This window comes from Schistocerca cancellata, chromosome 5 (genome assembly GCF_023864275.1).
Source record: "Schistocerca cancellata isolate TAMUIC-IGC-003103 chromosome 5, iqSchCanc2.1, whole genome shotgun sequence".
Classification (NCBI taxonomy): domain Eukaryota; kingdom Metazoa; phylum Arthropoda; class Insecta; order Orthoptera; family Acrididae; genus Schistocerca; species Schistocerca cancellata.
The window spans coordinates 300,028,854-300,054,817 of record NC_064630.1 but is presented as its reverse complement, the minus strand read 5'-3'; the positions used below and the strand labels follow the sequence as shown (position 1 = coordinate 300,054,817).

General features: G+C 43.4%; 1 protein-coding gene across 1 annotated transcript in view; it reads left to right on the top strand.

Annotated features, from left to right (window-relative positions):
• Nucleotides 1–25,964, top strand: part of LOC126188970 (uncharacterized) — a 296,440-nt gene that overhangs the window by 11,632 nt on the left and 258,844 nt on the right. The window contains exon 2 of the mRNA XM_049930740.1: nt 25,221–25,284. Within this exon, the coding sequence (XP_049786697.1) occupies nt 25,221–25,284 (64 nt within the window). The remainder of the gene's footprint in view (nt 1–25,220; nt 25,285–25,964) is intronic.

Here is a 25,964-nt window from a genome sequence, read left to right as displayed (position 1 = left end):
TATAGGCATCTGTTTTTTCCATTTCTTCTATGCAGTCGCTGTGGTTATCCAATATGTAATCTTCTTGTTTAGTGTGTTTTCCCTTGACTATGCTATTTTTATTACATTTGTCTGTTCCAAAAGCCATATTTATATCATTGCTGAATACTTCTGTTATCTTTAGTAATTGGTTGAGTTGTTGATTTGTTGCTGCCAGTAGTTTTAGATCATCCATGTATAGCAAATGTGTGATTTTGTGTGGGTATGTTCTAGTAATATTGTATCCGTAATTTGTATTATTTAGCATGTTGGATAGTGGGTTCAGAGCAAGGCAGAACCAGAAAGGACTTAATGAGTCTCCTTTGTATATTCCACGCTTAATCTGTATTGGCTGTGATGTGATATTATTAGAATTTGTTTGGATATTAAGTGTGGTTTTCCGGTTTTTCATTACTATGTTTAGGAACTGTATCAATTTAGGATCTACTTTATATATTTCCAATATTTGTAGTAACCATGAGTGGGGTACACTGTCAAAAGCTTTTCGGTAATCAATGTATGCGTAGTGTAGCGACCTTCGTTTAGTTTTAGCTTGATATGTCACCTCTGCATCTATTATCAGTTGCTCTTTACATCCTCGTGCTCCTTTGCAACAGCCTTTTTGTTCTTCATTTATAATTTTGTTCTGTGTTGTATGTGTCATTAATTTCTGTGTGATGACTGAAGTCAATATTTTGTATATTGTTGGTAGGCATGTTATGGGGTGATATTTAGCTGGGTTTGCTGTGTCTGCTTGATCTTTAGGTTTCAGATAAGTTATTCCATGTGTAAGTGTATCAGCGAATGTGTATGGGTCTGCAATGTAACTGTTAAATAATTTAGTTAGATGTGAATGTGTTGAGGTGAACTTCTTTGGCCAGAAATTTGCTATTTTATCTTTTCCAGGGGCTTTCCAACTGTGAGTAGAATTAATTGCTTGGGTGACTTCATGTTGCAAAATTATCACTTCAGGCATTTGTGGTATCATCTTGTATGTGTCTGTTTCTGCTTGTATCCACCGTGCATGCCTGTTATGTTGTACCGGGTTTGACCATATGTTGCTCCAGAAATGTTCCATGTCTGTTATGTTTGGTGGATTATCTATTTTAGTGTGTGTGTTATCTATTGTCTGGTAAAATTTCTTTTGGTTTGTGTTGAATATTTGGTTTTGTTTCCTTCTATTTTCACTTTTTTTTGTACCTTCTAAGTTGTTTGGCCAATACTTGTAATTTCTGCTTCTTTTCATCTAATTGCTCTATTGCTTCTTGTTGTGAGATTTTACCTAACCTTTTTCGTTTTTTTCCTGACATTTCATTTCTTATAAGTTGTGTTAGCTGTTCGATGTCTTTTCTCAGTTTTTCTATTCTGATCTGTACTCTGTGTTGCCATGCTGGTTTTGTGGGTTTCTTCTGTGTGTTGGTTGGTTCTGATCTCTGCCTAGTGTGTATATTTAGTGTAGTGAGTGCTCCTATATAAACCAGTAGTTGTAATTCTTCCATAGTTGTGTTTTCATTTATTTTGTTGTGTATGATTGTGTTGATAGTTTTTATTGTTGTTTCGACTTGTGGGTTATTTGGCGGTCTATGCATGAATGGTCTTATGTCTGTATTTGTGTCTTTGTGTTCTATATATGTCAGCTGAAATTTCTCTTCTATATCTGACTTGTGTCTCTCTTCGTGTTCTATTTGTGCTTGTTCTGGTGGCTGTCTTAAGATTTCATTTTCCTCTGGTTGTTTAATTGATGCGTGTTGTTCTTTGTTTGTTTGCTCTGGGATGTTTGAGTCCATTACTGTATTTTCTTCTTCTTCTGATTGCACATTATTTTGTTTCAGTATTTGTTGTACTTGATGTTTGATGTTTTCTAATTCTGACTGGGGTATCCTGTTATTTTTTATTATTACACGAATCTGATCAGCTAGACGTTGCTCTGTTAAAAATTTTAATTCTGGGTATCTGGTAATAAATGTTGTGTATACTTGTGATCTGTATCCAGTTGTGTTGGTTCCTAGGTTTGTCGATTGGTAATAACAGAACATGAGGTGTCGATTAACTTCATCTGACCATCTCATCCTCTGTCTTTGTTTTCCTTCTAGGGTGGTTGCAGGAAGCATATCCTGCAAAACACCTCTATTTGGATTTAAAACATTTTCCAGTTGGCTAGCAGTGTCGTTACCATTGTGGGCGGTCATAGGGTTCAAGCGTCGTCCTCGACCATGACGGTGCTTGTCCGAGGTTTCTTTAGTTCTGTCCTGAACTGACTAATCACACTAAAATGGGGGTTAGCCCTATTAGTGGTTTGTTCTTTTCGTCGCCTTTTACGACTGGCAGAACATATTATTATTATTATTATTATTATTATTATTATTATTATTTATTGCTTTTTAAGTCCTTCATTGGACCACACTACTCAGTTATACAAGGTTTTATACTGGTTGTTGTTATTTGATAATACAATAAAGTTCAATAATAATTCAATAATATTAACAGAATCTTCCATCGGTTCTTGGTAGAACAACATTATAATAAATAATAAATGAAAAGCACCAGTTTGCTTTTGTTCTACAATATTACTTTTATTGCTAACCGGTTTTCGGCTTACAAGGCCATTTTCAGACATTATACCCCTCCTGTATGCCCCACCTGCTTCCCCATCGACTGTCTGCAAGAAATGGTGTACACTACCATTTCTAGGTCAGGTATCACAGATTGTAGCCAAAGCACTGAAATCCTGCAAGTATAGGGTTTCCTACTATGTCAGGAACACGACAGCCCAGTGTGTTTTTAATAGCAAAGATGGGATCCAGTTATTAGCCAACAGTGGGGTATACTAAATCACCTGTTCTGATTGTGACAAATTTTACATTGGTCAGTCAGGCAGAGACATTTTCCTCATCTTTATTAATGATCTTCCTCTTTGTTCTGAGACAAACAGCAAATTTACCCTGTTTGCTGATGATACCACAATTCTAATTGACGATTTGATTGATCATGATCTTGAAAAAACTACAAATACTGTTTTTAATGACATCTTAAATTGGTTCTCCTCAAATGGTCTCTCGCTCAATGCAGATAAAACTCATTATATGAGGTTCCATACATCACAAAGTAATCCCAATGAAATTAACATAAAATGTAGAGATCAACCAATACAGAAAGTTGAAGACACAAAATTCCTGGGTGCTTACATAGACAGTAAATGTAACTGGTCAGTTCACATTCTTCATCTATGTAAAAAACTTAGCTCGGCAACATTTGCATTACGGGTAATTTCTTCAGTGGCTGAAGTTGACACTATTAAGGTTGCCTACTTTGGCTACTTCCACTCATTGATGTCATATGCTATCATATTCTGGGGGAACCAACCACTTGCAAAAAAAGTTTTCACCATCCAAAAAAAAGCAATCAGAATAATGTGTGGGGTCCATCAAAGACACTCTTGCAGGCAATTGTTTCGGAAGATAGGTATCCTAACAACTGCCTCACAGTATATTTTTTCCTTGCTCACCTTTGTGTGCAAAAATTATTCCATCTACCAAGATAACAGTAAATTCCATGGTTATAACACGAGAAACAAAAACAATCTACATTTAGAAATGAAACGTCTCACTCTGGTACAAAAAGGAGTTTACTACTCCAGCATTAAGCTGTTCAATGCTCTACTACTACATATCAAATGTGTTCATACAGAACTGCCAAAATTTAAACAAGTTCTCAAAGATTACCTGACAGAGAAATCTTATTATACTGTGGATGAATACCTGAAAGGAAATGTATACCATCACTAAACTTATTGTGTCTAGAAGTAGTTCAATTGATTTTATTGTGCATTTGGGCATTAGCGCACTTTTTGTAACAACAGATTGGCTGTACGTGTATTTACTCTTGTAGGCCTAATATCTGATTTAACTTTGTGCTCTTATCTTTAACCTTTATTTGAAACTCCTTTTTCTGTCAAATGGTAATTATGTTATCTAGCTGACATTGTATCTGTTACTGTATTTATAGTATGTCTTACTTAAACTATGTACAATTTGCCATTGAATTGCCCTTGTATTTATTGTAAGTTTAAATTGAAACCTGTACAATTTGACACGTTCCATATCCTTGTGATTGACTCACTAACTGGATCTACGGAACAAGAAATAAATAAATATCCACTAGGCTGGCTGAACATGAACACAACTGGAGGTTGCAGAATTCAGACTCTGCATTTGCTGAGCATGTACTGAGTGAGGGTCACAACTACCAGCCAGTATCCCATGTACTTCACTCAGCAAACAAAGGCCATAAACTCAACCTGCTGGAAGCCCTGGAAATTAACAAACATCTTGCTCACAGTCTATATCTCATCCTAAATGACCAGACACAACTCAACACTTCCCTCTCCTAAACTTCATATAATCATCTTTGTTGTTCATTACTTCCCACACTCTCTCTTCCTACATACTCCCATTTTCCTGTGTTCATTAAGTTGTTTTATTCGTTGCAGTTGTCTTTGTATTCCACATAGGCTCTAGTTTCAATAGTTAAGGGTTTCCTTTTAACTTGTATTACTGTACATATTTAACTCCCCTTGTAGTTGTCTCATCAAATACTGTTCATATTTTACTTTGCTCATTTATTTAATGAAAACTGGTACACAGCCACTGCTTTGATTATAATGTTAATGTTAAAATGCAATACCACCACACTCTCAAACTGTATGTTCCCTCAAACAACTCTATTTTCCTGCATTTATTAATTTCTGTTTATCTTATTGATATTACTTCCTTATGTATTCTGTATTTACATTGACAACTGTCTCTTCTTTTTTAATTGATTGTGTATCACTCTCCATGTTTCATACCTCTTGATGCAGCCTTGTCTAGTACTAATTTTATCTTATTTTATTAGCTTTGTTTGTTAATAGAAACTGTTATGTAGGCATGCTATTCCTATTTTGTGCTAAAGGTTTTCCTGTCAACTCCATTGTTATTTATGTACTGTTCAGTTTTTACTTTTCATTGCAAAGATGTTACCTAATGTATGTTTCTACTTCAGTCTAGATGTGTTACTTCTCTTCCAATGTTGTCTGCTAACATTTAACTTCTTTGGTGATAATACTCAGTAAATGTCTGAAGATGGCCTTGTAAGCCAAAAACCAGTTAGCAATAAAAGTAATATTGTAGAACAAAAGCAAACTGGTGCTTTTCATTTATAATAATTCAATAAGGCAATTCAATAGTGCAGTGGTTATACAGCAATTATTAAAATCCATCATTATATGAAGGATGTTTTTCTCTTCTGTCTGTCCAATACTTGTCTATTCTTTCAGTTTTTTGCCCCTGTGTCTGATATGACTCTTCCTGTAGCTCTTTTATTGATTTTAGTTTGTAGCCTGGTTTTTGTGTTCTGGTTTAGTCTGTTTTGTTTGATTGTAATTTGGGGTTCTCTTATATGTTGCTTAATTTCTGTAATCTGTTTAATGTTGCTCTTACTATTCCACAATTTTTCTGTTATTCCCTTACTAATTCTGTTTTCTACTCCTCTCAATACTTCAATGTTCTATATTTCCTAATGAAAATTTTTTGTCTATACAGACGTGGTCTAGCTGTGACTCCTCCTTCCTCCAGTCTTGATGCTTCCATGTTTTAAGATTATTGTTGGATGTATGATTGTGTTCTCTGCAGAGTTCTACAAGACTTTGACCATACTTGTCTGTGAAGTTATGCTCATGATTACTGCGTAAAAAGACAATAATCTCAAATAAGTGCAGTGCAGTGAGTTTGTGCGTGGTGCACACGAGGCTCCGAGCTATTGCCAACCAGTCTTCCTTGCCGGATTGCATTTCCTTCCCCTATGCTCCCTTCTTCCCTTTGTTCAGTGTTCTTACTTATGTCAACCTGTCTATCCACCTGGTTTCTTATATTCCTTCAGTTTTCTTGTTCCCCTTGCCTTTTCTTTTTCACCTTTTTGATCCACGTCTGGGGCTCCACCTCCACTTCTAAATTTTATCTCCGTAGTGTGAGCCATTTTGGGAAGAACTCCCTCCCTCACATCTGTGGTGAAAATTCCTCTCCCTCCTCCTTCTCTTCCTCCCCCACTGTAGCCCCTCCCCTCTCCCTACCCCACTAGCTCATCATTACATGCTGTAGCCAGTCCTTGTGGTGAGGCTGTTACTTACCCATCTGGCCGAGTTCCCTGTCAACACAGGGGTCACACTTCTGACTCCTGAGCTGTTGCCTCCCTGTGCATGTCTAGGAATGGTTGCTTGTTGTTCTGGAGCGTCAGAACTCCTACCAACGGCTGCTGTGCCAGATGGCCCTTGCTATGGATGGGTGATACCCATGAGGAGAGTCCCCAATCAGAATTAGTGGTATCAGGGTGGATGTGTTGCATATGGAGTACATTAAGCTCCAAAAAACTAGCTGTTTTTCTATGGCCATCTCATTGGTTGGCAGTTCTCCTCTTCACTCCTCCCCCTCCATTGCAGTTCCTATGCCCTCCCCTCCTGATGCCACTCCCCTTCCTCAGCCAAAAAGTATCCCTCCTTCATCGCCCATAGGTGATGGGGCTCTCTCCCATAGGAGGCGGAGATTAGTGTTTAACGTCCTATCAACAACGTCATTAGAAATGGAGGAAAAAGGTTTTATTATGGAAGGATGGAGAAGGAAAGCAGTTGTGGCCATTTGGAGGAACCATCCCAGCTACGTGGGTATCCTGGATAATGAACTTGCCAGTAGTTTGGCTGGTGGTGTGAGGGAGGGGGAGGAGTGGCCACCTACTGCCCTTTCTGTGATCCCTGTCAGGACAGATTCGTGACCTGCATCAAATCCCATTTTGCTCAACACAGGCCAACTCATGGCAGGGCCTATGCCCCTGTCTGATAAGCTTCTTGCAATCGAGGAGACTCACCATGTGATGTTCCTCCCTCTGTCTCTCCTGATGTGAATCTATCATCCTCTGCTGTTGTTTTGTTGGACATACTAGCTTGACCCATGGTTTTTTATTCCACAATGAGCTGCCCCCACTGTTACAGTTGTGCCCTGCCCCACCGCTCTCACGGTGATCTATATTTTGCAGTACTGCTCCCTTCTTTTGGCCCTTCATACTAAATACACATTCTCACCCTTCTTGCCCCCAGGTGTTAGTGGTCGACCCTCACGTGGTTACATTTGTCTTTGGTTTTTTTTTTTTTTTTTTTTTTTTTTTTTTTTTTTTTTTTTTTTTTTTCCCCCCCCCCCGCAAAAGTAGTATGCTCTCCCAGGTTTAAGTGTCGTAATTTCACTCTGGATCTGGAGTTCATCAGTTAGCATTGGCATTGGTTGTGGAGGTCTTGGCCTAGTCTATACACTGGCCAGGTTCTCATCCCCCTCCCCCCTCCTTTTCGCTCCAGTTGTCTGGTCCCCGGCTATTTTCCCCATTGTGTCGACAATCATATGGTGTGGGTATAGGGAATGTTCGGCGGAGGTCCTGATGCCCCAGTGCAAGTATCGGTTCTGGGGCGCCCCTGCCCTCACCATCCCTCCCTTCCCCCTCCTCCCCATCCCCCCCTCTGTTCTTTATTCTTCCTGCTGCCTGGACGTTCCTTTAACCTCTCGGTTTGCCTGTTTCTCTCTTTCCCGTAACTGGACTGTGCTGGTTGTGTAATTCTTCCCCTGGTTTCTGCCCCCTTAGATCATATGACTGATAACCTCGCTATTTGGTTCCATCTGCCAGCCAACCACTTTTTGCACGAGATATTTTAAAACTAGAGTAATCTAGTTTAGTTTACTTTTGGCTTTTCACAAGGGGAGGTCGCCAATTGTGAAATTCAGATTCGATTCATACTGCGCATAATAAAAGCTCGTGGCCAGAGGTGTAATGTGGCAACGCACCAAGATGCACTTCTCAGCCGTTGTCGAGAAAATCGACAGTTAAAAGAAACCGTTGGGGTGAAATACTCTTTACGATTAGTAATATTCTACAGCGTCGTGGCACAGCGGTAAGCGCTCTGGTTCGTAATCCGAAGGTCGCCGGATCAAATCTCGCGCCATGCAATTTTTTTATTATTAGTTTTTTGTAATTCAAATATATATATAAACTATTAATGAATTGCTTATGCGTGGTGGTGAAGGCGGATGGCTGTCCAATTGTACCGCCTCCATTTTTCCGTTTGTTTAACAGGGTGTACCAAAGCTAGGGACCGCATCTACCTTAGCAGGCAACTACGCTGTTATGCGGCGGCTCGTTTCGGCCCATTCAACATCTGTCCTTCAAGTGTAACGAGCGAGTAACGGAGTTTATATTTCATACCTGCCACAGCAAATTTGTGTTCGTGGGGTCTCTATTCTAATTCGAACGTTTGACTTACGCTATACATATTCGTTTCGGAACATCGTTTCTACGTCTTACGTTAACTATACGTGGTTAACATTATGAAGACAATTAATAACATTCGTGAAATACAACTTTGTTTGCGGAAAACATAGTGATGTTCGAAGTAGCCACTTTTCGACGACAAACGACTTTCAACAACTTATTATATGCATAATTGTTGCAACTGATTGCTGGGAATTATATATACACATTTGAATTACAAAAAACAAATACTTAAAAAAAAGGTGGCATGGCGCGAGATTCGATCCGGCGACCTTCGGATTACGAACCCGAGCGCTTACTGCTGCACCACGACGCTGTAGAATATTACTAATCGTAGAGAGTATTTCACCGCAACGGTTTCTTTTAACTGTCAATTTTCTCGACAACGGCTGAGAAGTGCATCTTGGTGCTTTGCCACATTACACCTCTGGCCGTGAGCTTTTATTATACGCAGTATGAATCGAATCTGAATTTCACAATTGGCGGCCTCCCCTTGTCAGTGCCAGATGGTAAGTAGGAATAATTCATTGAATACCTCTAGATAACTCCTTAGAAATTTATCAGATTTCTCAGTGCTTGACATACTGTTGTCTGCGTGCATCTGTCTTGTCATGGAACAGTTCCCAATTATATTTAAAAAGAAGTTTCTTTTCTTAAGTCCTTTGTTAACATTTGGTTTATTTATTGCTGGGAGCTGAATAAACAGTCCGCAATGTTCAGCAGGGTGCCGATTGTACTTAAAACTTGTTTTCGTTCCAAAAAGGTAATTTGTTGGGAATTCTTCTATGCATGTAGCTGAATGAGCATTTCCTTCAGTAAATTTACAAAAATTTACTTTAAAAATGGAGCTCTGAACTAAGTCAATAAACTGGTTTGAGCTATTGTCATGACTTATCACATTTATGTTAAAATTGGGTTCTATGATAATATCCTTCCTTTCTTTGTTAATTTTATTGAGAAGACACAGGAGTTTTACAAGAAACTTTTAGATGTTGCTGCTGTTGTTGTTGTTGTTGTTGTTGTTGTTGTTGGGGTCTTCAGTCCTGAGACTGGTTTGATGCAGCTCTCCATGCTACTCTATCCTGTGCAAGCTTCTTCATCTTAAAGTACCTACTGCAACCTACATCCTTCTGAATCTGCTTAGTGTATTCATCTCTTGGTCTCCCCCTACGATTTTTACCCTCCACGCTGCCCTCCAATACTAAATTGGTGATCCCTTGATGCCTCAGAACATGTCCTACTAACTGATCCCTTCTTCTGGTCAAGTTGTGCCACAAACTTCTCTTCTCCCCAATCCTATTCAATACTTCCTCATTAGTTATGTGATCTACCCATCTAATCTTCAGCATTCTTCTGTAGCACCACATTTCGAAAGCTTCTATTCTCTTCTTGTCCAAACTATTTACCGTCCATGTTTCAGTTCCATACATGGCTACACTCCATACAAATACTTTCAGAAATGACTTCCTGACACTTAAATCTATACTCGATGTTAACAAATTTGTCTTCTTCAGAAACGCTTTCCATGCCATTGCCAGTCTACATTTTATATCCTCTCTACTTCGACCATCATCAGTTATTTTGCTCCCCAAATAGCAAAACTCCTTTACTACTTTAAGTGTCTCATTTCGTAATCTAATACCCTCAACGTCACCCGACTTAATTCGACTACATTCCATTATCCTCGTTTTGCTTTTGTTGATGTTCATCTTATATCTTCCCTTCAAGACACCATCCATTCCTACCTGGAATTCTGTAAATTGATATGACTAATGTGTTCTTTTCTTTTCATTCAACTCTGTACCTTTCAGAAGAGCACTTCTCATTTAAGTGAACAAAATGTGTCTTATTTTTATGTGTAAAGTAGGCATCGAGAAGTGTGCACTAGCCTGCAAAAACTACTTGCCACATTGAAGTGTTCCCGTCTATTTAAATTTTCTAAAAAAATCACTAGCTAACCATTGTTTATTTAAGCAGACAACTTTGATATTTTCAGTAAGGATTATTTGCAGTTCCTCAATTTTGTTACTGTCTGCCTTCAAGCCATTTATATTCCAATGCATTAAGTAACTTTTGTCTATCTATGTAAGCATAACTTCTCTTAGATTTTGTACCTCAGAGTTTCTTCATACCAGTTTTTATAGAAAAACACTTTGGCTGGCATAGTGGTGAAATTCTTCCCTTATTAAGGGAACAAGTGGTTCATAGTGCTTCTGCCATTGGTGATGCTGCATTTTCCATAGTTGGTGTTGCTTCTTCTGATGTTGCTGTTACTTCTTCACTTGTTACTTGTGTTCCTTATGATAATGATTCTGGGGATGTTGATGCTGCTGCAGCTGGTGACGACTACTCTCTTAATGTGTCTTATGGTGGTTGTGGTTCTGCTGTTGGCTGGGATGATAAAGACAGTGTATATCTTTCCCTTACTTATAGATGCTTTCACAGCCTTGCACATTCTTTCCAGCCATTCCAGCTTTATATTTTCTCATTTCATAATTTAAATTCAGTGTCTCATGTTATCCAAAGAATTCTGTCCTCACTAATTGAAGAGTGGAAATGGTAAACATTCTTAGTGTCATTTTGTCAGAAAAGACACATTTTCAGTTCTAAAGATATGATTCAGACATTGGTTACTATAAGATACATGGTATTTGTGCCAAGTGGTGCTTCCCTTAGGAGCTGCAAATGCCATTCCAATTCACACAACTGACTTATTTGATTTTAAAGAAAACTTTGTCATCAGTGCCATATGATCAAAATGTCTCATAGCCATCCATCTCAAATAGCTATTAAAAATTCTTACTCTGAAGCAGAAGAATGGGAAAATGTCAGTTTATTCAAACAAGGAAAGACCATGGCAGAGGTATGCCATGACATACTTGATCCAAAAGACCAGCCACATTAATCAGTTGCGAAACAGAATGACCTTTTGATGATGTTGACATTTCTTCCTCAACAGCTGAAGGAATTTTACAGTAAACTTTGCAACATCTTATACCAAGATTGGGACTGAACGAGGGAGGTCTGTGGTTAGCACACTAGATTCGCATTTGGGAGGACAGTGGTTCAGACACGTGCCTGCCATTGAGATTTAGGTTTTCCATTATTACCCTAAACCACTCCAGGAAAATGCAAGAGTAGTTACTTTGAAAAAGGCATAGCCTATCTCCTGCCCCATCATTTCATCATCTGAGCTTGTGTTCCGCCTCTATTGAACGTGCTATCAATGGGATGTTAAAATCTAATCTTCCTTCATTTTCCCAAGAGTAGAGTTGTGTAAGAAACATGTTGTTACTGAGGTAGGTGGCACAGTGGTTAGCACACATAACTCTCATTTGGGAGGATGACTGGCGTGATTTAGGTTTTCTGTGATTTCCTTAAATCACTTCAGGCAAATGCTGTTATAGTTTCTTTGAAAAAGACATGGCCGATTTCCTTCCCCAATCCGATGGGACCGATGACCTTGCTGTTTGGGCCCTGCCCCAAATCAACCAACCAACCAACCAACCAAAAATGTTTTTCATGAATTTAATTTAGTTATTCTCTTGTACAAAAATGAAAAAGAAATGATAGTGATTGTTTCTGATTACAGCTCTACTAGCTAAAATATTTCTGAACTTGTATTATCCCATGAGATCACTGAAGTTAAGTGCTGTTAGGCTTGCCTAGCATGTCGATGGTTGATTGTTCAGGTCTGACAAACACTGTTGCCAAGTGGGGTGCACTCAGTTCTCTTGAGGCCAGTTAAGACTCTATTTTACTAAGAAGTGGCAGCTCCAGACTTGAAAACTGACAACGGCCAGGAGAGCGGTGTGTTGACCACATGCCCCTACATATTCGCATCAAATGAGGCCTCTTGTCTGAGGATGACACAGTGGTTTGTCAGTACTGTTGGGCCTTCCAAGGCCTTTTCAGTCAGAATTCAGTTTTAATTTGCTGTCACAAATAAAATATGCCACCTCTGTATTACTCTTGGAACAAAATCTTTTTTATTGACACGTAGAATGTTCTTAATACATTATTTAATTTCTAATCTCTCTCTCTCTCTCTCTCTCTCTCTCTCTCTCTCCTCTCTCTCTCTCTCACACACACACACACACACACACACACACACACACACACACTCTATATGTGTATTTTTGTGCCCACCTCATCACTGAACTTGGACACACACTCGCTTTCTCTCTCTCTCTCTCTCTCTCTCTCTCTCTCTCTCTCTCTCTCTCTGTGTGTGTGTGTGTGTGTTTCTGCATATATTGTCTTCTTCCCATGGTCATTTAACATTTCTTGTTTGCATTATCATGGTGCAGATACCATGAATTGTTTTGCCACAGATTTGGGCAAGTGTTTTAAAAATGCTTCATGCAAGTGACATTGTACTTGTAATATCGTTTAACCATATGGGAAGGACTCAGGAGACACTGTGCCATAAAAATTGAAAAGCAGTGTGAGCAAAACATAACAAATTGCATTTGACCACACTTTTCAAGCTTTTTTTGGTCCCCCCCTACAGCTCCCGGGGTTAGAATAGGTCCGAGGTATTCCTGCCTGTCGCAAGAGGCGACTAAAAGGAGTCTCACTCTTTTCGGCCCTATGAGTTCAGGTCCCATTCTATGGTTAGACCTACCACTTTCAAAATTGTACAGAAGTGCGGGCTATATGGGGAAGGATGCCTTACACGGTGCATGAGTGCCCTTAGATTCGATCTCTTGAATCTCTTGTCAAGGCTTTGCATCTCCATCTGCAATTCAATTATTTGGAGGACACTTTCTGGGGTATGTCATCTTCTTCCATTGTCTCCTGTCCTCTTTTGCCCCCATGACAATATTGGCTGTCTCTGCAACCTATATCCAGCACGGTAGCCAGTCCGTTGTGGTGGGGCCGTTATGCACCCATTTGGTGGTAGCCCCCTGACAACACAGGGATTGCATTGCTGATTCCTGAGCTGTAAACTCCCCACGTATGCCATGGAGTAGATCCCTGCCTTCCTGGGACATCAGGACTCCTGGCAATGGCCGTCATGCCAGTTGGCCTTTGCTGTGGCTGGGTGTCAACCATGGGCAGAGCCCCTGATCGGAGTGGGTGGCATCAGGGTGGATGACCCGCAATGAAGCAGACTAATTTGTCTCTTGCTGGTGACTGTATGGTACCAGCAGTCTCCAAGAAGGGCAACACAGAGTACAATGCTGACAGGTATGGCCCTAAATCGTTTCCCTCCCTTGCTACGCCATGGGAGGAACATAGAGCTACAAAACAGAAAGAGCTAAATCTGCCTCGGTTTTTAGTCTGTAGCAGAACTGATGGGGACTCTTTTCTACCAATAAAGCCTCAATTTTTTGTTGAACACCTTGAGGATAAGTTCGGAGAAGTGACAGTGCTGTCCAAGATGTGAAACGACGCAGTCTTGATTCAGACAGCATCCCGAGCCCAGTCCCGAGCGTTACTCGCCTGTGACAATCTGGGTGATATTCCTTTTTCCGTCACTCCCCATAAAAGCCTCAACATGGTCCAGGGGATTATTTTCCATCGTGACCTCCTCTTGCAGTCTGACAACAAGCTCTGCGCCAATTTAGAATGGCGATCTGTTCATCTCATCTGGTGCGTTTACGGGGGACCCAAAACAACGGTTGTCTTCATTTTGGTCTTTGAGAGTGATTCATTGCCTGGAAAGGTCAAGGTGATGGTTTACCACTGTGATGTTAAACCATAAACCTCCCTTTATGCACTGCTTTGGTGCTGGAAGTTCGGGCACATGTCTTCCCGCTGCACTTCCAGTGCCACATGTCGATACTGCGGACATCCACTGCACCCAGATACTCCATGTGTGCTATCTCCCACTTGCATCAACTGTGAAGAGCACCACTCCCCCTGCTCACCAGACTGCCCAGTACTCCAAAGGAGAGGAAAATTATGGAGTACAAGACCCTGGTCTGGTTGACTTACACATTCGAAAGATAACACCTCATTCGGTTGATGTCGGCATATGCTGCAGCTACATCACCATTGCTGTCCCAAGTTCCAGTGGTTCCTCACTGTGTGACATGAACAGTGGGCCCTCCAGGCCACCAGAATGCAACTGCCCCCTTGGTTGTAGGGGGCAAGTCTTCCTCCGTTGCTCCCAAAGCATCTACTTCAGGAGCAAGGTCCCCCCAAATGGAGGGGACATCGGTCCCCTCCCCCTTGCCCGAGAAGCAACAGCCTCCTGTGGCTCCTCTCATGTGGAAGGGCTCCCTTGCGATCCTCTCTTCCAAGGTCTCCACTAATGCCACGGCGGACACTCGCCCGTGGCTCAAGGAGCCAAAAGCTGCTGGATGAAGGACTTTATGGTTTTCCTCCGTTCCTGAAGCTGCTTTGGAGAAATCTTCCCAGGAAGCCCCTAAAGAGAAGAGGACGCTCTGTGGCCCCAACACCAGCACTCCTTATCAATCTGCATCTGAGGATGCAGTGGAGATCTTAGCATCCGCTGCAGACCAGGATCTCACTGATGCCTCATCCACCTTAGAAATGGCTACAAATACTCAGCCGGAGGCAGCAGGTGACCCTGAGGCATAACCAGCCTCCTTGCGCACTTCACGCTTTCTCAGCCTCACATTAACGCCATCCTCCAGTGGAATTGTGGCGGTTTTTTCCACCACCTGGCTGAGCTACGGCAACTGTTTAGCTTTACACCTGCTATCTGCATTGCCCTCCAGGAAACCTGGTTCCTGGCAATGCAGACCCCTGCCCTTTGTGGCTATTAGGGATATTACAGGAACTGTAGCAACTATAAGTATCAGGTGGAGTTTGCGTCTATGTCCTGAACTCAGTTTGCAGTGTACCTATGCCCCTTCAAGCCTCTCTTGAAGCTGTGGCTGTCAGGATAAGGACAACTCAGGAAATAACTGTCTGCAACATATATCTTCCTCCAGGTGGTGCAGTACCCCTTAACGCATTGGCTGCACTGATTGATCTACTCCCTAAACCTTTCCTAATTTTGGGAGATATTAATGCTCATAACCCCTTGTGGGGTGGCACAGTTCTTACTGGCCGAGGCAGACAGGTCGAAAATTTACTGTCACAGCTCGACCTCTGCCTCTTAAATACTGGGGCCAGCACACATTTCAGTGTGTCACATGGGACATATTCAGCCATTGATCTCTCGGTTTGCAGTCCTGGCCTTCTCCCATCTATCCACTGGAGATCACATGATGACCTGTGTGGTAGTGACCACTTCCCCATCTTCCTGTCACTGCCCCAATATCAGGCCCACGTATGCCTGCCCAGATGGTCTTTAAACAAGGCGAATTGGGAAACTTTCACCTCTGCTGTACCCGTTGAATCTCTCCCACATGGTAACATCGACGAGGTGGTTGAGCAGGTAACTAGAACGATCGTTTCTGCAGTGGAAAACACAATCCCTCATTCTTTAGGGTGCCCAGAGCGAAAGACAGTCCCTTGGTGGTCACCAGAAATTGCTGAGGCAATGAAGGAACGTCGGCGAGCTCTACAGCGGCATAAGCGGCAACCTTCCCTGGAGCACCTCATAGCGTTTAAACGGCTCCGTGCCCGCGTTTGCCAGCTTATCAAAAGGCGGAAACAGGAGTGTTGGGAGAGGTACCTGTCAACCATTGGGTGCCATACGTCACCTTCCCAAGTCTGGACAAAGATCAAACGTTTTTGGGTACCAGACCCCAACAGGTGTTCCTGGTGTTAACATAAATGTCGTGTTATCTACCGACACAAACGCGATTGCCAAGCACTTTGATGAGCACTATGCTCGCGCCTCCTTGTTAGAGAATTAACCCCCCCCCCCCACACACACACACACAGCCTATCCCACTCAAACAGCAGCTGGAAGGGAAAGTCCTCTATTCACTACATGCCACAGCGAATCCTATAACGCCACATTTACTCCCCCAGCCTTGCCCACTCTCAAACAGCACCTGGAAGGGAAAGTCCTCTCGTTCACTACACGCCACAGAAAATTCTATAACGCCACATTTACAGAATGGGAGCTCATTAGTGCCCTTGCACATTTCCCCAACACAGCTCCTGGGCCAGATTGGATCCACAGTCAGACGATTAAACATCTCTTGTCCGACTACAAGCGACATCTCCTCGTGATCTTCAGCCGGATCTGGTCCGATGGCATCTTTCCATCGCACTGGCAAGAGAGTACCATCATACCGGTGCTCAGATCCGGCAAAAATCCGCTTGATAGTGATAGCTATCAGCCTCACCAATGTTCTTTGTAAGCTGCTGGAACATGTGGTGTGTCGTCAGTTGGGTTGGGTCCTAGAGTCAAGTTGACTACTGGTTCCGTGCCAGGGTGGCTTCCACCTGGATCGCTCTGCCACTGATAATCTTGGGTCCCTCGAGTCTGCCATCCCTACAGCCTTCTCCAGATGCCAACACCTTGTTGCCATCTTTCTTCATTTATGAAAAGCATATGACACCTCCTGGCAACATCATATACTTGCCACATTATACGAGTGCGGATATCCTTGCCACATTATACGAGTGCGGTCTCTCAGGTCCGCTCCTGATTTTTATCCACAATTTCCTGTCACTTCGTGTCGTTGGTGACTTCCAGGAGCATGGGTTCCCGTAGAGCTCTGTAATGAGTGTATCTTAATTTTTAGTGGCCATTAACGGTCTAGCAGCAGCTGTAGGGCCATCAGTCTCACCCTCTTTGTATGTAGGTGACTTCTGCATTTTGTACTGCTCCACCAATACTGGTGTTGCTGAGCAGCACCTACAGGGAGCCATCTACAAGGCGCAGTCATGGGCTCTACCCCACGGCTTTCAGTTTTCAGCCGCAAAGTCATATGTTATGCAGTTTTGTTGGCTTCGTACTGTTCGTCCGCAACCAGAACTTTACCTTAATGACGATCCACTCACTGTAGTGGAGACGTATTGATTTTTAGTACTGGTTTTCGATGCCCGATTGACTTGGCTTCCTCACCTTCATCAGCTTAAGCGGAATTGCTGGTAGCACCTCAATGCCTTCCGGTGCCTGAGCAACACCAACTGAGGTGCAGATCGCTCTATGCTGCTGCAGCTATACAGAGCCCTTGTTCAATCCCACCTTGACTGTGGGAGTCTGGTTTATGGTTCGTCGGTGCCCTCAGAGTTGCATTTACTTGATCCAGTGCACCACTGTGGTGTTCAACTAGCGACGTGAATTCTTAGGACGAGTCTGGTGACCAGCGTCCTTGCGGAGGCTGGAGTTCCTCCATTGCATTTCAGGTGTGCACAACTGCACGCCAGTTACGTTGCACATGTTCGTAGTTCTCCTGCGCATCCGAATTACCTTCTCCTTTTCCCACCCACGGCAGTTCATGTCCGCTTCAGCGGCCCAGGTCAGAGCTTCCAATTGCAGTTCGCGTCTGATTTCTTCTGTCTGAACTGGGGTACTTGCCTTTACCACATATACCTGAGGTCCAATCGCATACACCTCCATGGTGTACACCTAGGCTGCGGCTTCGCCTGGACCTTCCACATGGCCCAAAGGACTCAGTTCACCCCGCAGCTCTCCGCTGTCTCTTCCTCTCGATTCTTGACATGTACCAAGGCCAAGAAGTGATTTACACCGACGGCTTGATGGCTGATGGTCACGTTGGCTTAGTGTGTGACCATGGAGGACATACTGAACAGCATTCCTTGCTCAATCGCTGCAGTCTTTTCACTGCAGAACTGGTGACTATATCTCGTGCTCTTGAGCACATCCCTTCATGCCCTGGGGAGTCGTTTCTTCTGTGTACTGACTCCTTGAGCAGCCTACAAGCTATTGACCAGAGCTACCCTCGTCGTCCTTTGGTAGCGGCCATACAGGAGTCCATCTATGCCCTGGAATGGTCCGGTCGTTCAGTGGTGTTCGTGTGGACCCGGGACACGTCAGGATCCCAGGCAACAAACTTGCTGACAGGCTGGCCAAACAGGCTACTGGAAACTGCATTCCAATAACTGACCTGTGTTTGTTTTTACGTCAACAGGATTTTGGCTTTGGGAGACGGAATGGCATAGTATCAGTACGCACAACAAACTGCGTGCCATTAAGGAGACTATGAATGTGTGGCAGTCCTCCATGCGGGCCTCTCGAAGGGACTCTGGTTCTCTGCCGGCTCCACATTGGCCACACTTGGGCGACCCACAGCTACCTCCGGCGTTGTGAGGCCGGCCTTAGTGTCGATGCGGTGCCCGGTTGACAGTGGTCCATATTCTGGTGCACTGTCCCGCTTTTTCCTGCCCTGCGACAAAATCTTCTGTTACTGGACTTGTTGCCGCTAATTTTATATGACAACGCCTCATCGGCTGATTTAGTTTCACATTTTGTATGTGAAGATGGGTTTTATCATTTTATCTAAATTTTAGTGCATCTCCTTTGTCCCTCTGTGTCCTCCACCCTATTGCTTTTAGGGTGGAGGTTTAATATGTTTCAGAGTAGCTGGCTTCTCCTTTTTATTCTCATGGTCAGCCACCCATGGCAATCTGTTTCGTCATTTTAATCTCTTCTACCTGTTTCTTGCCTTTCTCTCCATTTTTTTTTCTCTTGTTTTTTTCCATTTAAGTGTTTGTTGCCTTTCCATTGTTCTTGTAGTTTTTTTTCCTTTCTCTCTGTTTTGTGTTGTAAGTCTTGCTTGTTTTATTCTCACCTTTGTGGCTTGTTTTATTAGGAACAAGGGACTGATGACCTAGCTGTTTGGTTCCTTCCCCCCTCTTTTAAACCAACCAACATTTTGTGGTCTTGATGATCCAGAATCCTTCCCCTGAGACAATTGAGACATAGTTTCAAATTCATATTGTTCAGTTAACACCATGTTCCATCACCTGCTACAAAAAATTTAAGCACTCTCTCTCTCTCTCTCTCTCTCACTCACTCACTCACTCACACACACACACACACACACACACACACACACACACACACACACACACACAAGCACACACACACACACATATATATATATATATATATATATATATATATATATATATATATATAAAAAGAAAGATGATGAGACTTACCAAACAAAAGCGCTGGCAGGTCGATAGACACACAAACAAACACAAACATACACACAAAATCTAGCTTTCGCAACCAACGGTTGCCTCGTCAGGAAAGAGGGAAGGAGAAGGAAAGACAAAAGGATATGGGTTTTAAGGGAGAGGGTAAGGAGTCATTCCAATCCCGGGAGCGGAAAGACTTACCTTAGGGGGAAAAAAGGACAGGTATACACTCGCACACATACACATATCCATCCACACATACAAGACACAAGCAGACATCCTGTGAGGATCACCATGTGGCTAAACATGCCTTGGTGCACGGCCAGCACATCTTGGCACAGTGTTACACCGTCCGGGTTATCTGGATACTTCCCACGAACTCCGGAGATGGGAACTTGCCCTTCAGCATATCCTCTCTTCTCGCTATCCGCCAGGCCTCAATCTCCGCTAATTCCTAATTTCAATCTGCCGCCGCTCATACCTCACCTGTCTTTCAACATCATCTTTGCCTCTGTACTTCCGTCCCGACTGACATCTCTGCTCAAACTCTTTGCCTTTACAAATGTCTGCTTGTGTCTTGTATGTGTGGATGGATATGTGTGTGTGTGCGAGTGTATACCTGTCCTTTTTTCCCCCTAAGGTAAGTCTTTCCGCTCCCGGGATTGGAATGACTCCTTACCCTCTCCCTTAAAACCCATATCCTTTTGTCTTTCCTTCTCCTTCCCTCTTTCCTGACGAGGCAACCGTTGGTTGCGAAAGCTAGATTTTGTGTGTATGTTTGTGTTTGTTTGTGTGTCTATCGACCTGCCAGCGCTTTTGTTTGGTAAGTCTCATCATCTTTCTTTTTAAATATATTTTTCCCACGTGGAATGTTTCCCTCTATTATATATATATATATATATATATATATATATATATATATATATATATATATATATATATAGAGAGAGAGAGAGAGAGAGCAGCTGTCTCCTGTCACTGGGGCCTGACTGCGCAGATATACATATACTTCTCAGATATGCTCACCAACAACAATCCCCCTGCGGGTCTGAGGGTTAGAATAGGCGTGACATATCCTTGCCTGTTGTAAGAAGCGACTAAAAGGATTCGCACCCTTTCCAGCCCTATAAGTTCAAGTCCCATTTTATGGTTTGACCTGCCCCAAATTCAACAGAAGTGCGGGCCGTATGGGGAAGGATGCCTTACGTGGTGCATGAGTTATCCATAGAGCCCTTAGATTCAATCTCCTGAACCTCTTGTCATGGCTTTGCACCTCCACCTGCAATTCAACTATTTGGGTGAGGACACTTTCTGGGGTATGTCATATTCTTCTGTCTCCTGTCCTCTTTCACCCCCATGGCAATATTGGAGTTCTCTACGCCCAGTATCCAGCACGGTAGCCAGTCCGTTGTGGCGGGGCCATCATGTACCCATTTGGTGGTAGGAATCGCACTGCTGATGCCTGAGCTGTAAACTCCCCATATATTTCAAGGAGTAGAGTCCTGTCTTCCTGGGGCATCAGGACTCGCGGCAACGGCCACCATGCCAGGTGGCCTTTGCTGTGGCTGGGTGGTGCCTGTGGGGAGAGCCCCTGACCAGAGTGGGTGGCATCGGGGCGGATGACCTGCAATGAAGTGGACTGAGTCATCCCTTGCTGGTGACTGTACAGTGCCAGCAGTCTCTTAAGAAGGGCAAGATCAAGTACAATGCCGACAGATATGACCCTAAATCGTTTCTCTCCCTCACTACACCACAGGAGGAACATAGGGCTACAGAAAGAAGACAGCCATATTCGCCTCGATATTTAGTCTGTTGCAGAATGCTTGGGGAAGTGACAACGCTGTCCAAGATGAGAATCAGTGCAGTCTTGATTCAGACAGCATCCCCATACCAGTACTGGGCGATACTCACTTGTGACCGGCTGGGTGATATTCCTGTTTCCGTCACTCCCCGTAAAAGCCTCAACGTGGTCCATCGCGATCTCCTCTTGCAGTCTAACAATGAGCTCCATGCCAGTCTAGAATGGCGGTGTGTTCATTTCATCAGGCGCATTTATAAGGGACCCAAAGGTAACAGGTTGCTACCAGTGCCTTCATCTTGGCCTTTGAGAGTGATTCATTACCTGAAAAGGTCAAGGTGATGGTTTATTGCTGTGGCGTTAAACCATATGTCCCTTCCTTTATGCAGTGCTTTAAGTGCTGGAAGTTCGGGCACATGTCTTCCCACTGCACTTCCAGTACCACATGTCGAGACTGCGGACATCCACTGCATCCAGATACTCCATGTGTGTCTCCTCCCACTTGTATTCGCTGTGGAGAGCAGTACTCCCTCTGCTCACCAGACTGTGCACTGTACTCCAAAAGGAGCGAAAAGTCATGGAGTACAAGTCCCTGGGCTAGTTGACTTACCAAGAGGCTAAACGTAAATTTGAACGATTACACTCCGTTCGGTTGACGTCCAAATATTCTGCAGCTATATTACCATATCTCAAGTACCAGTCTTACCACACTCTGTGCCATGAACAGTAGGCCTTCCAGGCCTCCAGAATACATGCTTGAGCCTCCACATCTGAGAATTATCCCCCAGCATTTCGCATCCTCAAACAGCGGATGGAAAGGAAAGCCCTCTTGTTCACTGAATGTCACATTTCCCCGACACAGCTCCGGGACCAGATCGGATCCACAGTCAGATGATCAAACATCTCTCATCTGACTACAAGCGACATCTCCTCATCATCAACTGGATCTGGTGCGATGACGTCTTTCCATCACAGTGGCGGCAGATTATCATCATTCCAGTGCTGAAACCTATCGGCCCATCAGCCTCACCAATGTTCTTTGTAAGCTGTTAGAATGTACGGTAAGTCGGCGGTTGTGTTGGGTCCTGGAGTCACATGGCCTACTGGCTCCATGCCAGGACAGTTTCCGCCAGGGTCGCTCTACCATTGATAATCTAGTTTCCCTCAAGTCTGCCATCCAAACAGCCTTTTCCAGCCAACACATGGTTGCCGCTTTTTTTTTAAATTTTATTTAAGAAAAGCTTACGAGATGACCTGGCAACATTGTATCCTTGCCACATTATATGAGTGGGGTCTCCAGGGCCCGCTCCTGATTTTTATCTAAAATTTCCTATTTCTCTGTACTCTCCGTGTCCACATAGGTGCCTCCCATAGTTCCCCCCATATCCAGGAAAATGGGCTCTGTATTGAGTGTGTCTCTACTTTCACTGGCCATTAACGGTCTAGCAGCAGCTGTAGGGCTGTCCGTCTCACCTTCTTTGTTTGCAGACGAGTTTCGTATTTCGTACTGCTCCTCCAGTACTGGTGTTGCGGAGCGGCGCCTACAGGGAGCCATCCACAAGGCGCAGTCATGGGCTCTAGCCCACAGCTACCAGTTTTCAGCCAGGAAGTCGTGTGTCATGCACTTCTGTCGGCATTGTACCATTCATCCAGAACCAGAACTTTACCTTAATGACGATCCACTCTTTGCAATGGAGACATATCGATTCTTAGGACTGGTTTTCGACACCCAATTGACCTGGCTTCCTCATCTTCGTCAGCTGAAGCGGAAGTGCTGGCAGCACCTCAGTGCCCTCCACAGCCTGAGCAATACCAACTAGGGTGCAGATTGCTCTACGCTGCTGCAGCTCTACAGACAGAGCCCTTGTTTGATCCCGCCTTGACTATGGGAGTCTGGTTTATGGTTCAGCAACGCCCTCGGTGTTGCGTTTACTTGACCCAGTGCACCACTATGGTGTTCAACTGGCAATGGGAGCTTTTAACGAGTCCAATGACCAGCGTCCTGGTGGAGGCCGGAGTCCCTCCATTGAAGGTTAGGCGTGTACAACTGCTTGCTAGTTACGTTGCAGACATTCATAGTCCTCCTCAGCATCCGAATTACCGTCTCCTTTTTCCCACCTACTGCAGTTCATCTCCCGCATCGGCATCCCAGGTCAGGGCTTACGATTGTGGTTCTGGTCCGATCTCTTCTGTCTGAAATGGAGTCCTTGCCTTTACCACCTATACTCGAGTCCATTCACGTGCACTTCCATGATGCACACCTAGGCCGAAGCATCACTTGAACCTTTCACTTGGTCATAAGGACTCAGTTAAACCCGCAGCTGTCCACTGTCACTTCCTCTCAATTTTAGTCATGTACCGGGACCATGAAGTGGTTTACACCGACGGCTCGATGGCTGATGGGCACGTTGGCTTCACGTATGTTCATGGAGGACATACTGAACAGCACTCCTTGCCAGACGGCTGCAGTGTTTTCACTGCAGAGCTGGTGACCATTTCTTTTGCTCTTGAGCGCATCCACTCATGCCTTGACGAGTAGTTTCTTCTCTGTACTGACTCCCTGAGCAGCCTACAAGCTATCGACCAATGCTACCCCCGTTCTCCTTAGTAGGGACGATCCAGGTGTCCATCTATACCTTGGAACTGTCCATTCATTCCATGGTGTTTGTGTGGACCCCAGGCCAGGTTGGAATCCCAGGGTATGAACTTGCTGACAGGTTGGCCAAACACTCTACACGGAAACTGCTTATGGTGATTGGCATCCCTGTAACTGCCCTGCGATCATTATTACGCTGCAAGGTTTTTCAGCTCTGGGAGACGGAATGGCATACTCTCGGTATGCACAATAAACTGCATGCCATTAAGAAGACTACGTATGTGTGGAAGCCCTCCATGTGTGCCGCTCGCAGAGACTGTGGTTCTCTGCCGGCTTCGCATCGGCCATACATGGCTAACACATGGCTACCTCCTCCGTCGCGAGGACCCACCCCAGTGTCACTTTGGCTCATGTATGACTGTCTTCCACATCTTGCCGGACTGCCCACTTTTAGCCCCTGTGCAGCGGACTTTTAAACGTCCCAGCATCCTACCTTCGGAGTTGGGCTACAATGCCTCAACAGCAGATTTAGTTTTACATTTTATTCTTGAGGAAGGTTTTTACTATACCATCTAATGTTGGGCATTTTGCCTTCTCTCAGAGGCCGCCACCCTCCCTCCATTTTAACTCTGTTGCACTTTCTTTGCATTTGTTTGTCTTGGTGGTTGTCTTTTCCCTGCTTGTGTTCATCTCGCCCTGTCGTTTTGGGGGTAGAAATTTTAATGTGTTGCAGAGTGGCTGGCTCATCCTCTTTTATAATTTGATCATCCAACCCAGACCATGTGTTCTATGGTTTTAATATCTTCTTCTACTTTTCCTTGTTCATTCCATTCATTTTCTTTTTAGGTGTGATTTCCCCGTTCCATTTCCCCCTTTTACTTTCTCAAACGTACTTGAAGTGTTTTTGTACTTGAGCCTTGCTTGCATAAGGAAAAAGGGACTGATGACCCTGTTGTTTGGTCCCTTTATACCCCAAACCAACCAACCAATGACAATTGCCACAAATCAAATTAATACATCACTTGAATTATAAAATTCCTGTAACTTTTTGAACATACCTTTTCTATTGCCAGTATATGCGTTCTGTGTTTATTTATTATCATTTTGACAGGTGAAGAGATGCTAAATCAGTGTGCTTAACCAAAAGTGTGAGCTTTGTAAATTCTCTTTCGTGATAACAAAGACTCTTTGTCACTAAAGTGTTATACGCCAGTTTGTATGCTATGTGCTCTTCATGTTGTATAGGTAATAACAGCTTTGAAGTAAACATTTTCTGTAGTTAGGTTTACTATGAAAAATGTATCCATCAATGAGAATGACATTTACTAATACACTACTAGAAAGAAGGTTGGTTTACATCATATCACTGACTGAACAGCCATTTAGTACTAAAATGCATGAAATACACTGGACACATTCTGCATCATAACATTATCAGTGGAATGTATAAAATAAAAGCTCTTTTCCATTTTTTTACAGTGCTTCTGATACATCACCTTCAAGTTGCAATCGGGAAAGTGGTAAAGAGAAACGGAGGACATCAGTAAGTATTTGTTTTTAAATAACTTTATTTGGGGAAACAGTGGCAAGGATTTTTAAATGAAGGGGAACCATTTGATTAATTTGGTCTCCCTAAATGAATTGAATATAATAGGAAATTTAAGGTGAAGTTCAAGATATTCTAAATCCATGATGGATTATATTCTGGCCAACCACAAATAGAAGGTAATAGAATATATAGAGGATATAATGTCTGTTCAGACCATTTCGATTCAGGCAGAAATGGTAGAAAAAGTCCACTTCACCAGTGTCTCATGATAGAATTAATGACGATCCTCCCTCTGTGTTGAGTAAACCATTTTTTAATTCTAAATGAGTGGATCAAAAACGCCCACACACTGTGATTTTGAAATTTTAATCATGCAGGCCGATGACTCTCCAGTCATGCACAGACTGCAACAGCTGTCATTCAAGAGTCTGTTGCACACTTATGCCTCACCCTATTTGATGTGTTTCAAACTTGGGCACTTGGCAATTGTGTGTCAAGAAGCTGTTCTCAGGCATCCTCTGCCAACATGGCCCGATGTCACTGCATTGCTCCACGTGGTAGCTGATCAGGCCATGCCACCATCTCGCAGAAGCTGCTGTCGGCCTGTACCATTTTTGGCCAGACACTGGAGTTCCAGCTAGACACCAGAACTGCCATGATCAATGGAGACAGGT